Here is an 11,426-nt window from a genome sequence, read left to right as displayed (position 1 = left end):
ATCAACTTGGAAAGTTTTGTTTATTCTTTTCTGCTTGCTTTGTTTATTGAATGGTTGAGGAGAAAGCTAAAAAAAAAAACCAAACCAAAAACAAAAGCAACAACAAAAAAGGAGGGGAATGAAAAAGTTAAGGGACTAGGACAGAAGGAAAGATAAAGAATGAAAACCAGTGGCAACAAACAGGAAAGAATCATGTTGAAACACAGGAAAAACGGGAAGAGGGTGGGAAAAGCGGTGTGATACAACACTGGGAGAGGGTGAGACGCAAATAACCAATGTAGCCAGAGTGCCCTGGGGGTGCTGGATGTCTGATCATCCTTCGGCTCCTCTTGTTCAGGGAGAGGGGATGCAGGAGCCTTGGCAGTTCTTGTGCCACCCGCCCCGGATGGGTGCAGGAGGCTCGGGATGTGCCGGCTGCGGGGATGCTCGCAGGCCAGGGCACCTCATGGTGCGTGAGGAGCGGGCCGAGCCCCTTGAAGCTGCAGCACAGCTGATGCCGCACCGGGGCTGTCAACTTCAAACAACTGCGTGCCAGACTCCCGAGAACGGGCTTTGCCTGGTGTGAGCGACCGCAAACTTGCACATCTCTCCCATCTCCCTCCGTCCTGCTTGTGCCCCTCTCTGGAGGGTCTCGGCTTGCTTTAGGCCTGACTCAGTGGCCGTGGGCCCGCGCCCTGTGCTGGGCCGGGGCCACCACGCTGGGTGCTCCGCTCCGCGTTTGTCTCGGGTACCCAAGGGAGCCTGGCACCGCCACCCCTCTCCCCGTGCCTCCAGCTCCGGCGGGGCACAGGTGTTTTAACACTTACAAACGTGCCAGGGAGCCGCGACCGCTCCAACTCCCCGGGGAAGAGATGGGGACGGGCCCAGCGCTGCCTCCCCTCCGCTCCCTTCCCCCTGAGCGCGGGGCAGCGCCCGCGGGACCGAGACCCCATCACAGCCTAGGCAGCCCCGCGGGATCCCCTCAGAGCTCGGGGCACAGGGCGCTCTCCCAGCCCGTGGAGCGGGAGCCCCTCGCGGCCCCAGGGTCCCCCCCAAAACTTTGCCCCGAGTTGCGGGGCTGGGGCGCGCTGCCCTCGCTCCCTCACGCCCCCCGCCCCAGGTGCGCGGCCGGCGCTGCCCCGCCCCGCCCGCGCCCGCAGCCACTCGCGGCGGCGGCGCTGGCGGCGGGCGGGGCGCATTGGCTGGAGGGCGCCGTCACTCTCCCCCGGCGGCGCTGGGGAGGGGTCTGGGCGCTGCGTGCGGGCGGCGGGAGCGCGGCGGTCCGGCGGCACCGCACGGAGCGCAGCGCGGGGCTGAGGCAGCCGCGGGGAGCCGCGCCGGCCATGGCGGTGTCCGCGCCGCCCGTCATCGCCGCAACTTCCAGCGGCGGCGGCGCGGGGGGCTCGGCGGGTTTGTTCCGGGCGGACCCGCTGTACTCCAGCCCCGCGGAGTCCCCGCGCCTCACCAACAGCCTCGTCAACACTTTCCTCTCGGCCGGCGGCGGCGGGGCCGGCGCGGGCGGCGGTGGCGGCGGCGGCAACGAGTGTAAGATGGTCGACCTGCACGGGGTGAAGGTGGCCTCGTTCCTCGTGGAAGGGCAGGAGCTGATCTGCCTGCCGCAGGTCTTTGATCTCTTCCTCAAGCACCTGGTGGGAGGGCTGCACACGGTCTACACCAAGCTGAAGCGGCTGGATATATCGCCCGTGGTGTGCACGGTGGAGCAGGTCCGCATCCTGCGCGGGCTGGGGGCCATCCAGCCCGGCGTGAACCGCTGCAAGCTCATCACCAGGAAGGACTTCGAAACTTTGTACAACGACTGCACCAACGCGAGGTGAGCGCAGGCTCCGCTCTCGCCCCCGGCCGGCCCGCGGGGAGCGCAGCCGGGGGCGGGGGCGCGGGTCCCAGGGGAGGGGGGCACCGAGGGGCTGAGCGGGGCCGGGGAGCGGCGGTGCCGACACGGGAAACTTTCCGTGCTTCCATCAGCCCCCGCCATGGCCGGGGCCGCCGGGCAGCGGAGCGGCTCCGCGCGCCGCTCTCCAAACTTTTCTCCAAAGAGGGAAAGCCGATAGTTCCCGAAAACACTCCTTAAAAAAAAATCCCCAACTAGAATCTCCAAAAGTTTTTTCCGTTACATTTGTCCCGCTGGAACCCGCGGCTGTGCTCCGGCGCTGCCGCGGGCGGTGCCAGCCGGGTGCCCGGGCAGGGGCTGCGGGTCCCGGTGCCCCCGGAGCGGCTCCGCTCCCGCAGCTCCGGAGCGGCCGCAGCCCCTGCCCTGCCCGGCTTCGGTCACCGAGCCCCCGGATCCCTGCTGGGTCCTGCATACTCGGGGTTATAATCCTGGTTTGTGACCTCATGGCTGCTGCCTTTAGAAATGATAATGATCTAAATAAACACAAAACCCTCTCGGGGCTCGGCAGGAGCGCTGGTGCCGTGGGGCAGGGTGTAAGGCAGGCACTCCGGAGTTCCCAATCCCCGCTTCAGCAGTTGGCGAGGGACGTCTCCAGGAACATTTCCATGTCAGCGTGCTGCTGCTGCTTTCTGTGGCAGCAAACTTTCTTTACAGACGCTTCAGCGAGCTTTGGGTGCGATACCCGACCTGCGGCGTGCCCGCGCTCAGTAACTGAGGGCTTTGTGTCACTGGTTCGACCCCCCTAGCACTGAACGGGGGTTTTATCTTTAATAACTTAATTTCGTGCCATGCGGGGCCTGATCCTGCCCTCGCTGCTGGAGCGGGAGCAGACCGGGCGTTATTCTTGAACGCAATGATTGCTTTGTTTCACATCACTTTATATTACAGGTGGCAGTTTAGAGATGCACTTTATTCCTAGGTCTGTTAATATGAACTATGTGCTTTTTTTCCTTGCTCTCGTTCAGTTTCTGTAACCCCTTCTCCCGCTGCCTGTTTCAATGTCAGGCACCTCGATGACATCACACCCACTGCTTTATTTAAGTGATGGGTTTGGAAGTACGGTCTGAGGCTTACGTTAATTTTATTCCAATACATTAGATTACTAAGGGGCACATTTAACATGTAAATGCTTCTGTGAAATGTTTCTGAGACTCGACCAGCATGAAAGTTGATGGTTAAAGAAAAACATCTCGTTAATTTCTGTGACCGTGCCAAAGTTTTTTATTGGGGAAATAGAGGATCTGATATGATGCAGCCTGTAGATGCAGTCTAATGATTTCTGCTCTTGTACAACCAGCCTTTTAAAATCGCAAAATGCTGCAGTGTTAAATGTTTAAAACTTGTATTTCCCAACTTTTTTTTCCCCCCTCTTCTCTTTGACAAAGACTTATGGGAGTGATAGGACAAGGGAATTGGAAGTGCAGGGAGCAGTGGGAAGGGGAGCTGTGGGTGAGGAGCCAAGGGATGCTCCAGGAGGGGCTGAAAGGAGCAGAGAGTGGAACGGAGCCCTGGGAAAGGCTGGGGATGAGGCAGAGCTCTCAGCTCAGACTCACACGTGTTGAATGTGCTTAAACTCTCCCCACACTGCTGTGTATTTTTCCCTGTTCGAGAATAGCAAATCCCTTTACATTTTGCTTCTCTGTGCCTCATGAAGATGGTTGGAAGAACCTGCTCACATCAGGTGTTTTGCATGCACGGTTTCAGGTGTAACGCGTCAGGAGTGTTATCAGCACACCTGAAACTTTGTTCAAGGATTGTAACTTAATGTTAATTGTATTCTGTCCTGCTAATTAAATGCTTAATGCCTCATTTTATTTACAGATTATTATTTCCCTTGAGCAGTCCATACTTACTGGAGAGAATGTTGGGTAAAAATAGTTAAATACATTAGTAATCTTAATTATTTTTGTTTGCTGTGAAGTGACCTGGGAAGCACTGCAGTGCACGTTATCAAACAAATCAAATGCAGTAGAACTGTTAAAAGACATGCTCACAGTTTTCAGTTCTGTACCTGGAAAGTAAAGGCTTGAAAATATGTGATCTTTTGGAAATACTGCTCTCAACTCGGAATACTGTACATTGCTTTTCTAGTTAATATTTGTAAAAATTTGGTAGCCATTTATGTATTTATTTGAATACTGTAGAAATGGTGCAGTAAACTCAAGAGCTGCCAGTGAAAGCAGTAAGAAATGCTGGGTATCATTACTTTCACTGGTAATTGACTTGTAAAAGTCGACATCCCTTATGTTAGTGCACACTTTCAGTTATTTTTTGAATTGGGATGCAAACCATCAATTATATATAACTGAAAAAAAGATAAATTCTATTTCTCCTGCTTACTGTATTGCATTTTTCTAGTTGAGTTTGTGTACAGAGCTCGTAAGAGCTTCAGAGAAACACACCCGTGGGTGAAAGTTTTTTGGTGTGTGTGTTCTGTAGCAGGAGTTACTCTGTCCAGCAGCTCTGACCTGTGTATTTCTGGAGCACTGTTGAAATTGTCATTCATGTATTTACACAATCTTCCTAATGTTTATTTTTAGCCAACACCGTGCACTCTTAATTTGCGAGCAAGGTTTGTGAAATGAAACTAACTGCTCATTTCATTGCAGGTCCCACCCTCAAGTGAGTACAACATACTGACAAAATCTAGCTCCTGATGGGCAATACCTTAGAATATTACTTATATTGTGGAGGATTGCTTAAATTTAGTAGTAAAGCATAACATTTAGTTAATTAAAAAAAAAAAGCAAGCTATAACGAGGACGTATTTTTAAAAGGAAATTTAAAACTGTAGTAAGAACATGTTTATGGTAGTACATATGTCAGTCCTGAAAAATAGGATTATATGAGCGTGATCACAAGCTCTTCCACACAGTTCTGTATTTGATGGATGCTACTGGCCACTGAAAAAGCAGAGTGTTGGTCTGGATTATTCAATAAATGGTCAGAATACTTTCCAGAAAAGAGTATTTCAGTGCATGTCATATTTTTTATGATTTAAAGTAACCATTTAAGCTAATATTTTGCATTACTTTGGCTATTCACAAACAATAAAAGGCTTTAGAAATGAATTTAAGCAGTAAATGCAGACATTTAATTTTATGAGATAATGAGGGTCTAGTCATGTTGACTATTAAAAGCTACCCTATAGTCAGCAGTACTCTGTCTTTTATTAGGAGACTGATGTCAAGATTATAATTAAAGCAATCCAGCCATGTAGCACTGCACACAGCTTCCTGTATATTGATAGGAAATGTAGGCATCTGATTGTCCATAAACTTCTTTCTCTAAGTGGATATTTAGCCTGCATTCAGACTTGGCCAAATCTATGAATTTTGGAGGTGTTAGCATTTTTAAATAAAGATCAGTTTTTCAGTTTCCCTCTCTTCCTTGGAGAGGAGGCTCACTTGAGACACTCTGGAGAGAGATCACTGGCAGAGTGGATTCTGCTTGAGCTGGAGAAAGGAATTCTCCCACTTTCTGAGCGATGCAGTTTTGCTTTTGGAAAAAATCCCTCTTTCTTTTTGGGTATCTTGAAAGTCTGTGCCTGTTCAAAACTCCTAAAATACTTGAATATTTTCATCAGATGCATATCTAATCTGGAGAACCCTTGATTAAAATTCCCTTCTTTCTTCGTAGCACTAGAGCTGCTCCCCATTTGAAGGGTAACATGCTTTTCCTCCAAAATGGAGTATTTGTATGATTCCTGCATGTGTATATGCATAATACATATGTAATTTTCTACTGAGACTTCTACAACTGAAAAATACTGTGTTTTTGTAGCAAAGACAAAAAAGCTAAACAATTAGGTATTAATGATATTCTTGTTGCATATTCAAAAGGTCTTTGCAAGCATTTCTTCTCCTTTTTTTCTTTTCACCATTTCAACCTGCAGAACTCTTCACTGTCACTTCAAATCACACAATTCTACGAAGATAAAACAACATTTAAACTCATTTGCTTTGGGAGGAAAATTGAGCATTTGCACCCAATAAGCCTGATTGTGGAACTGCATGCAAATTGTGTTTTGATTTATCTCTTTTGCACTTTTTTCCATTTGAATTGATCTTGCATTAATTTCGCCAAGCGGCTCTGTGAGGCTGCAGATGTTGCCCTGTGTTTAATAAATCAATGAGACAGATCTGAATGAATCACTTCAGATGGATTCTCTGCTCGGTTTGATGTCTAGATGTTATTCTTAGCTTGTTATCATGACAGATGCATTAATGTTCCCATACACTGCCAGCAATGTCAAAGAGATTGAAGCTTTTAAAGTGGCGGTATCCCCTTTTCCCCCTTCTGTTGGAATAACTAAATTGCCTTTAGGAATAGGTCAAAATATAAATTTAATCTTGGCATTATCGTGGGGGAAGATGCTAAACTTCTGATCGTATGGTAACGCAGGCAAATGCAGATTTTACAGAATGATTAATTATTCCCAAATAGTGGAGATCAATATTAAAATCTAAACATAGGCTAGCTCCTTAATAGAGTAACCACTTTCTCAACATTAATATTTCATTGTAATAGGAATGATACGAATAAATAATATAAGACTAGAACATGTTAAAAGTATTGCTATAAATAGAATATCATCGTGTCCAAATTGATTACAGGCTGAAGTAAGGCTTTTCTTTTTTGCCTTTTTTACCTCATTAAGAATTTTCTTTTAAAGTTGTGTATGTCTGGATTCAACATCTGTTAGATTTAAAATACTTGTTTATTATGTTTCTGCTGCTACTCACCATGTAGGGCCAGATCTGTTGGAGAAGTTGTTGATCACTGTTAATTTCAGGTCAGTTTAGTCTGGTATCCATTATCTTGGACAGAACCTGTGGAACACAAACTATAAAAGGCTGGAACGTGTCTTTGTGGAAAGGTTTTAAATTCTGAGAAAAAGATAGCACAAAGTGTAAAGTACTCTGCCATGAATAATGAAGATCTGTTTCCCACATAGGCTATGCACAGCTTTTATTCCTTAGTGTTTACTAAACCACTCGTGGTCATCTTTGTTTTTCTTTAGAGGATAAAATAGTATTTTGTGCAATCGTTTTTTAAACCTGATTTCTCTCTGTGATGCTTTTATTTTCATTTTTAAAATTATCAGGAATGTTCCTTTTCCTAATCTTTCCTTGACACGGAAGAACTTTGACTTTTTGTCTTTAAGGCTTCTGAGAATAAATTGGAGAAACTGGCTGTAACGGATCTAGATTTATGTTGGCATTCTTGGTATTCTTGCTCCAGTAGTTCCAATTTGATAAAGGAAACAATATATGTAATAGAAATTCACAGTTTATTCAAATGAGTTTAAGCTTTAGCATTGTTATATTTGCCTTTCTCTCACCAATATATCAATGTGTGGCAATAGCATTATACTCAGAAAGCCTCCAGAAGGGACCAGCTCTGTGGATGGGGAATTATTCTCACGCTGGGGCTGTGGCTGCACACGCAGCCTCTGTTTGTGCCCTGCTTTGAAAGGCAGGGAAAACCAACTTTGGTAGGGCTGAGGAGCACAGCAAAACACACTGAATTAAAGAATCACCTTTTATTGTATGGCAGTGGCTTCAGAGTGACAAACTGGTCTCTACCTACCTTAGTAATTTTGCAGTAAATATTTCAAATGAGCCTCATGAGATGTTTTAAAGAATTGTCTTGTTTATTTCACCGCTTTCAGGCTGGAATTGGTGTTTTGTAAGGGCTGTTTGTCAGCATTAGTATTAAAAAGGTGTTGAAATCTGGGCTGTAAAGTCTGTTTTGACCTCGCTGAGGTGAGCCTCCCTTTCATGCCAGGGTCTGTTTTCCAGTACAAGGGCAAAGAACTTAAAAATGTTTCTAGGATCTGAGCCCTTCTCATCAAAGGTGGGGCATGTTTACTGACCCCTGCTTTTGGAAGAATAACATGTTCCTGTGTTTTTGGGTCTGATCTTGTACTTGCTGAATGTAGGATCTCGAATCCCTTTTGTGCCTTTCCAGAGGTGATAATTACGAATTTTCTGAAGTTACAAACAAAGTTATCCAAACCCTTACTTTCAAATACATGGAAAGTTCCCAGCTGGTTGCATTTGTAAGTTCTTTGTGTGATTATCAGTGTAATAAAACCTGTAGGTGTATGGAAATGCGCGATTTTAATGATTATTTACATGCACAGTACTAATATCAAACCCAAACATAATGAGGCTGCTTCAGAGTTCCTGCTGTCTGGGATGTGTTCCTTTGGTGTAAGCCAAGGCAAGGTTTTTATATGTTCTGATTAAACCTGCATTCCCAAGCACAAGTATGTTAGTTAGTAATGATTCTTAGTGATTTAGATTTATCCTGGTTGATATTAGAACTGTCCCTCGGGGCTACAAGCTTTTGATCTTTGTTCCCTCTTGGTAAAACAGGGTTATCCAAAGTGTCTCGGTAATGGGGTTTCCCCTCTCCCTCCACTCTACAACCTGTAAGAAACACTGATACCTATTAACTAATGTACTTTGATACCTGCCCCAGAAGGTTCCAATATCCGAATCCTGTAAAGCAGAAATTTCTTTCTTGCCTTTAATTTTTGGTAGTGCAGCCGTGCTGTTGTTTTGTGTGCGTGTGTGTAAAGTTTATTGTCACCAGCAGACGTGGGGAGATTATATTCCCTTGTCAGTACATCCTGACCCGCTGAGCCCATTTTGCTCATTAAAATAGATTATGTCAGAGCCTTTGGTGACTCACTCACAAATACCACTTCTCCAGAAAGTAAGAACCAAACCCAATTAATGTGCTCCCTTTATTACTGTGCAGTGCTTTAAAGTGTGATGTTTAGCAGTGTATATTGTTCCTATGATAAGGTATAAAATGTTCGATTGCAATTGTGCCTGATGTTATCAAGTTTCTGGAAATTGATATCTGGTACTGGCATTTAACCTACATCCACTCTGTCTGCTATCTATGGGATGGGTTAAAAAGAAAAAGTACTATTGATCTGTAGCTGGATTAAAGTTTGAAATCGGCAACAGCATGAGCACAAAAGGCTTTTTTATGATTTCTCAGCTTGCCATTGATCTACCAGTTTTATTGCATTCATTATTTATTAAAAGAATTTGCAAGCTAAACATAACGTTAAGCTAGTTTGCACACAGGGACTGCACTTAGGAAATTGAATGGAAATTGCATTAGAGATGAACATCTGTGCTATTTTTCCACTCGTGTGTTTATGGGTTTGTATAAAAGGTGTATTGGATTAACAGTTATAACCATTATAGCTTGCAGCAATATGTTAGAACCCCAAGCATTTAGTAGTTATTTAAGAAGGAGACTCTTTTTTCTTACACTAAAAAGTATGGTAATGCCATGACAAACAGAGCTTTTATTGGATTATTCCTTATTAATGGGCTTTTTACAACTAATGTGTAAAACTTGAGGTATCTTGCTATATTATGCATGTGCACTATTATCTATGCTACATAAAGCTCCATTAATATTGTCATTAATTGAAGGTTTCCAGTGACAGTATTAGTTAAGGATTTGGCATGTAGTCACTGAAGTATTGAAATGTATTTTATAGGAATGGAAGTATTGAAAAGATCCTTAATATATGTTCCTTCAGGTTTTTCCCAGCAAGTCAACTGGTTTACTCTGCTCCTTGAGCTGGGTACCTTCTGTGATGTATTGTGTCAGTGAATCGGGTGAAGTCTTAAGTATTTTGAAATACTTTTCCATTTCAGTTAAATGGTTCGGTTGCCCTTAACACTGACTGTAGTTATGTGTGACATAAAAAGTGTTGGGTAGATCTTGAATTTTGAGGTCATCTCCTGTAATGATTTTAGAGTTTCTTTCTTGATTGTGCTTCTTTTGTAAAACAGAGGAAAAATTACTTGAGGGGCTGTGAAAAGTATGTTTGTATAATCAAGATGTTACCTACTAATTTGGTCTAAAAGTAAGTCCAGTCTGTTCATGACTAAAATGTACTGAAATATGTCACGTTGTGCATCACCAGTGCAGTTATTCTGTTCAAGGCTCAACCTGAGACATCTCACAGCTTGCAAGACTTGAGGGTTTCCTGTGCTCAGACACAGAAATGAGCTCCATGCCAGGAGGTTGTGCTGCCTCCTTGGAATGCCACCCCCTCATCCTTTCTGTCTCTGGTAGGATGACAGTATTTTGAGCAGAGGTAGCTCTGATTTTTCTTTGAAAGAATCTCAGGGCTGTTTTTCAGCAGCATTCTGCATTTACTGTTCTTAGTCTTTCTCACTCTTGTTCCCAGCCATAGGCTCCTGTGATCAGTTTTCATATTCTATCAGAACACATTTCTGCTCCCCTGTAAGTTAAAGCAGGAGTTATATTTAATATAGGATTTTTGCAATTAAGATGCACACATACTCATTGATAAAATGTTTCCATACACATAAATTTATGTATGATGTGTTTTAACTAAACTTCTGGATTTTTCCAAAGCTCTCTCAACTATGGAAATCAGTGTTGATTTTTGGAGAGGGAGACTCTAGAATAATCCAGAAATTTAGTGTAAATTTCATTTGCTATGGCCATGAACTAAAATTGCTAAATAAACTTAGAGGGCTGTGTGGGCTATCTTGGTGTCCTTAGTTAAAGTCTTTAGTTTTTTATGTGCTTTTCATAGCCATGTAAGTGAGTAACATTCTCAGCATGTAATTCAATTCTGTCCAGTCTGTGGCAAGAGAACTTTTAGGCTGGGATGCTCTCGTGGTATTTAAAATCAGCAAAACACCAAGACTTTTTTCTTTGCTGTTTTCAAGCCTGCATGGACAGTGGAACTAAAACAGAGCGCTTTTAATTTTAAAAAGTTCATCAGAGTTACTTCAGAGCTGCAATCAGCTGCTGGATCCCCAGGTGGTGCCCAGGGAACAGTGGTGTGCCAGGGTGGGGATTGGCACTGGTGCTGTTTAGCCTGGTGACAGTGATGGGGACAGTGGGGTGGAGCCATTGGGGACAGTGATGGGGACATTGGGATGGAGCTATTGGGGACAGTGGGGTGGAGCCATTTGGGACAGGGACAGTGGGGGGGAGCCATTGGGGACAGTGACAGCGACAGTGGGGTGGAGCCATTGGTGACAGTGACAGGGATAGTGGGGGGGAGCCATTGGTGTCAAGGACATTGGGATGGAGCCATTGGGGACAGTGACAGGGACAGTGGGATGGAGCCATTGGGGACAGGGACAGTGGGGGGGAGCCCTCAGCAGCAGTCCCAGGCTGGGTGGGGTGGGCACACCCTGCAGGGAAGGGATGGATCCAGAGGGACCTGGGCAGGCTGCAGAGGTGGGGCTGGGCAAACCTGGGGGAGTGGAGAAGGCCAAGCTCAGGGCGTGGCTGCCCCTGGATCCCTGGCAGTGCCCAAGGCCAGGCTGGACAGGGCTTGGGGCACCCTGGGACAGTGGAGGGGGTCCCTGCCCATGGCAAGGGTGGGATGAGCTTTAAGGTCCCTTCCAACCCAAACCATTCTGGGATTCTGTGGTCCAGAGCAGTTCCTCTGTCTCAGCAGGGTCAGCTGGAGCTGGTTGTCCTGAGCTGTCTCCAGTTAGATTTTGGATAT

The 11,426-nt window shown here is 45.6% G+C and overlaps 1 protein-coding gene across 6 annotated transcripts in view; it reads left to right on the top strand.

The window, feature by feature from the left end:
• Nucleotides 1–1,199: 1,199 nt before the first annotated feature.
• The window catches only part of DACH2 (dachshund family transcription factor 2), a 251,311-nt gene continuing 241,084 nt past the window's right edge, over nucleotides 1,200–11,426 (top strand). For 2 of the 6 annotated variants that reach the window (XM_071442178.1, XM_071442173.1), the window contains exon 1: nucleotides 1,201–1,810. In XM_071442178.1, coding sequence (XP_071298279.1) covers nucleotides 1,323–1,810 — 488 coding nt within the window. In that variant the 5' untranslated portion in view covers nucleotides 1,201–1,322. Of the gene's footprint in view, nucleotides 1,811–11,426 lie in introns of all 6 variants that reach the window. The other 4 variants (XM_071442176.1, XM_071442174.1, XM_071442175.1 and 1 more) reach the window with 4 other exon arrangements.

The sequence above is a fragment of the Agelaius tricolor genome, unplaced genomic scaffold, assembly GCF_023055355.1.
Source record: "Agelaius tricolor isolate 1412-34295 unplaced genomic scaffold, bAgeTri1.0.p SCAF_17, whole genome shotgun sequence".
Taxonomy (NCBI): Eukaryota; Metazoa; Chordata; class Aves; order Passeriformes; family Icteridae; genus Agelaius; species Agelaius tricolor.
The sequence above is the reverse complement of the archived record's forward strand: the minus strand, read 5'-3'. Positions and strand labels throughout refer to the sequence as shown.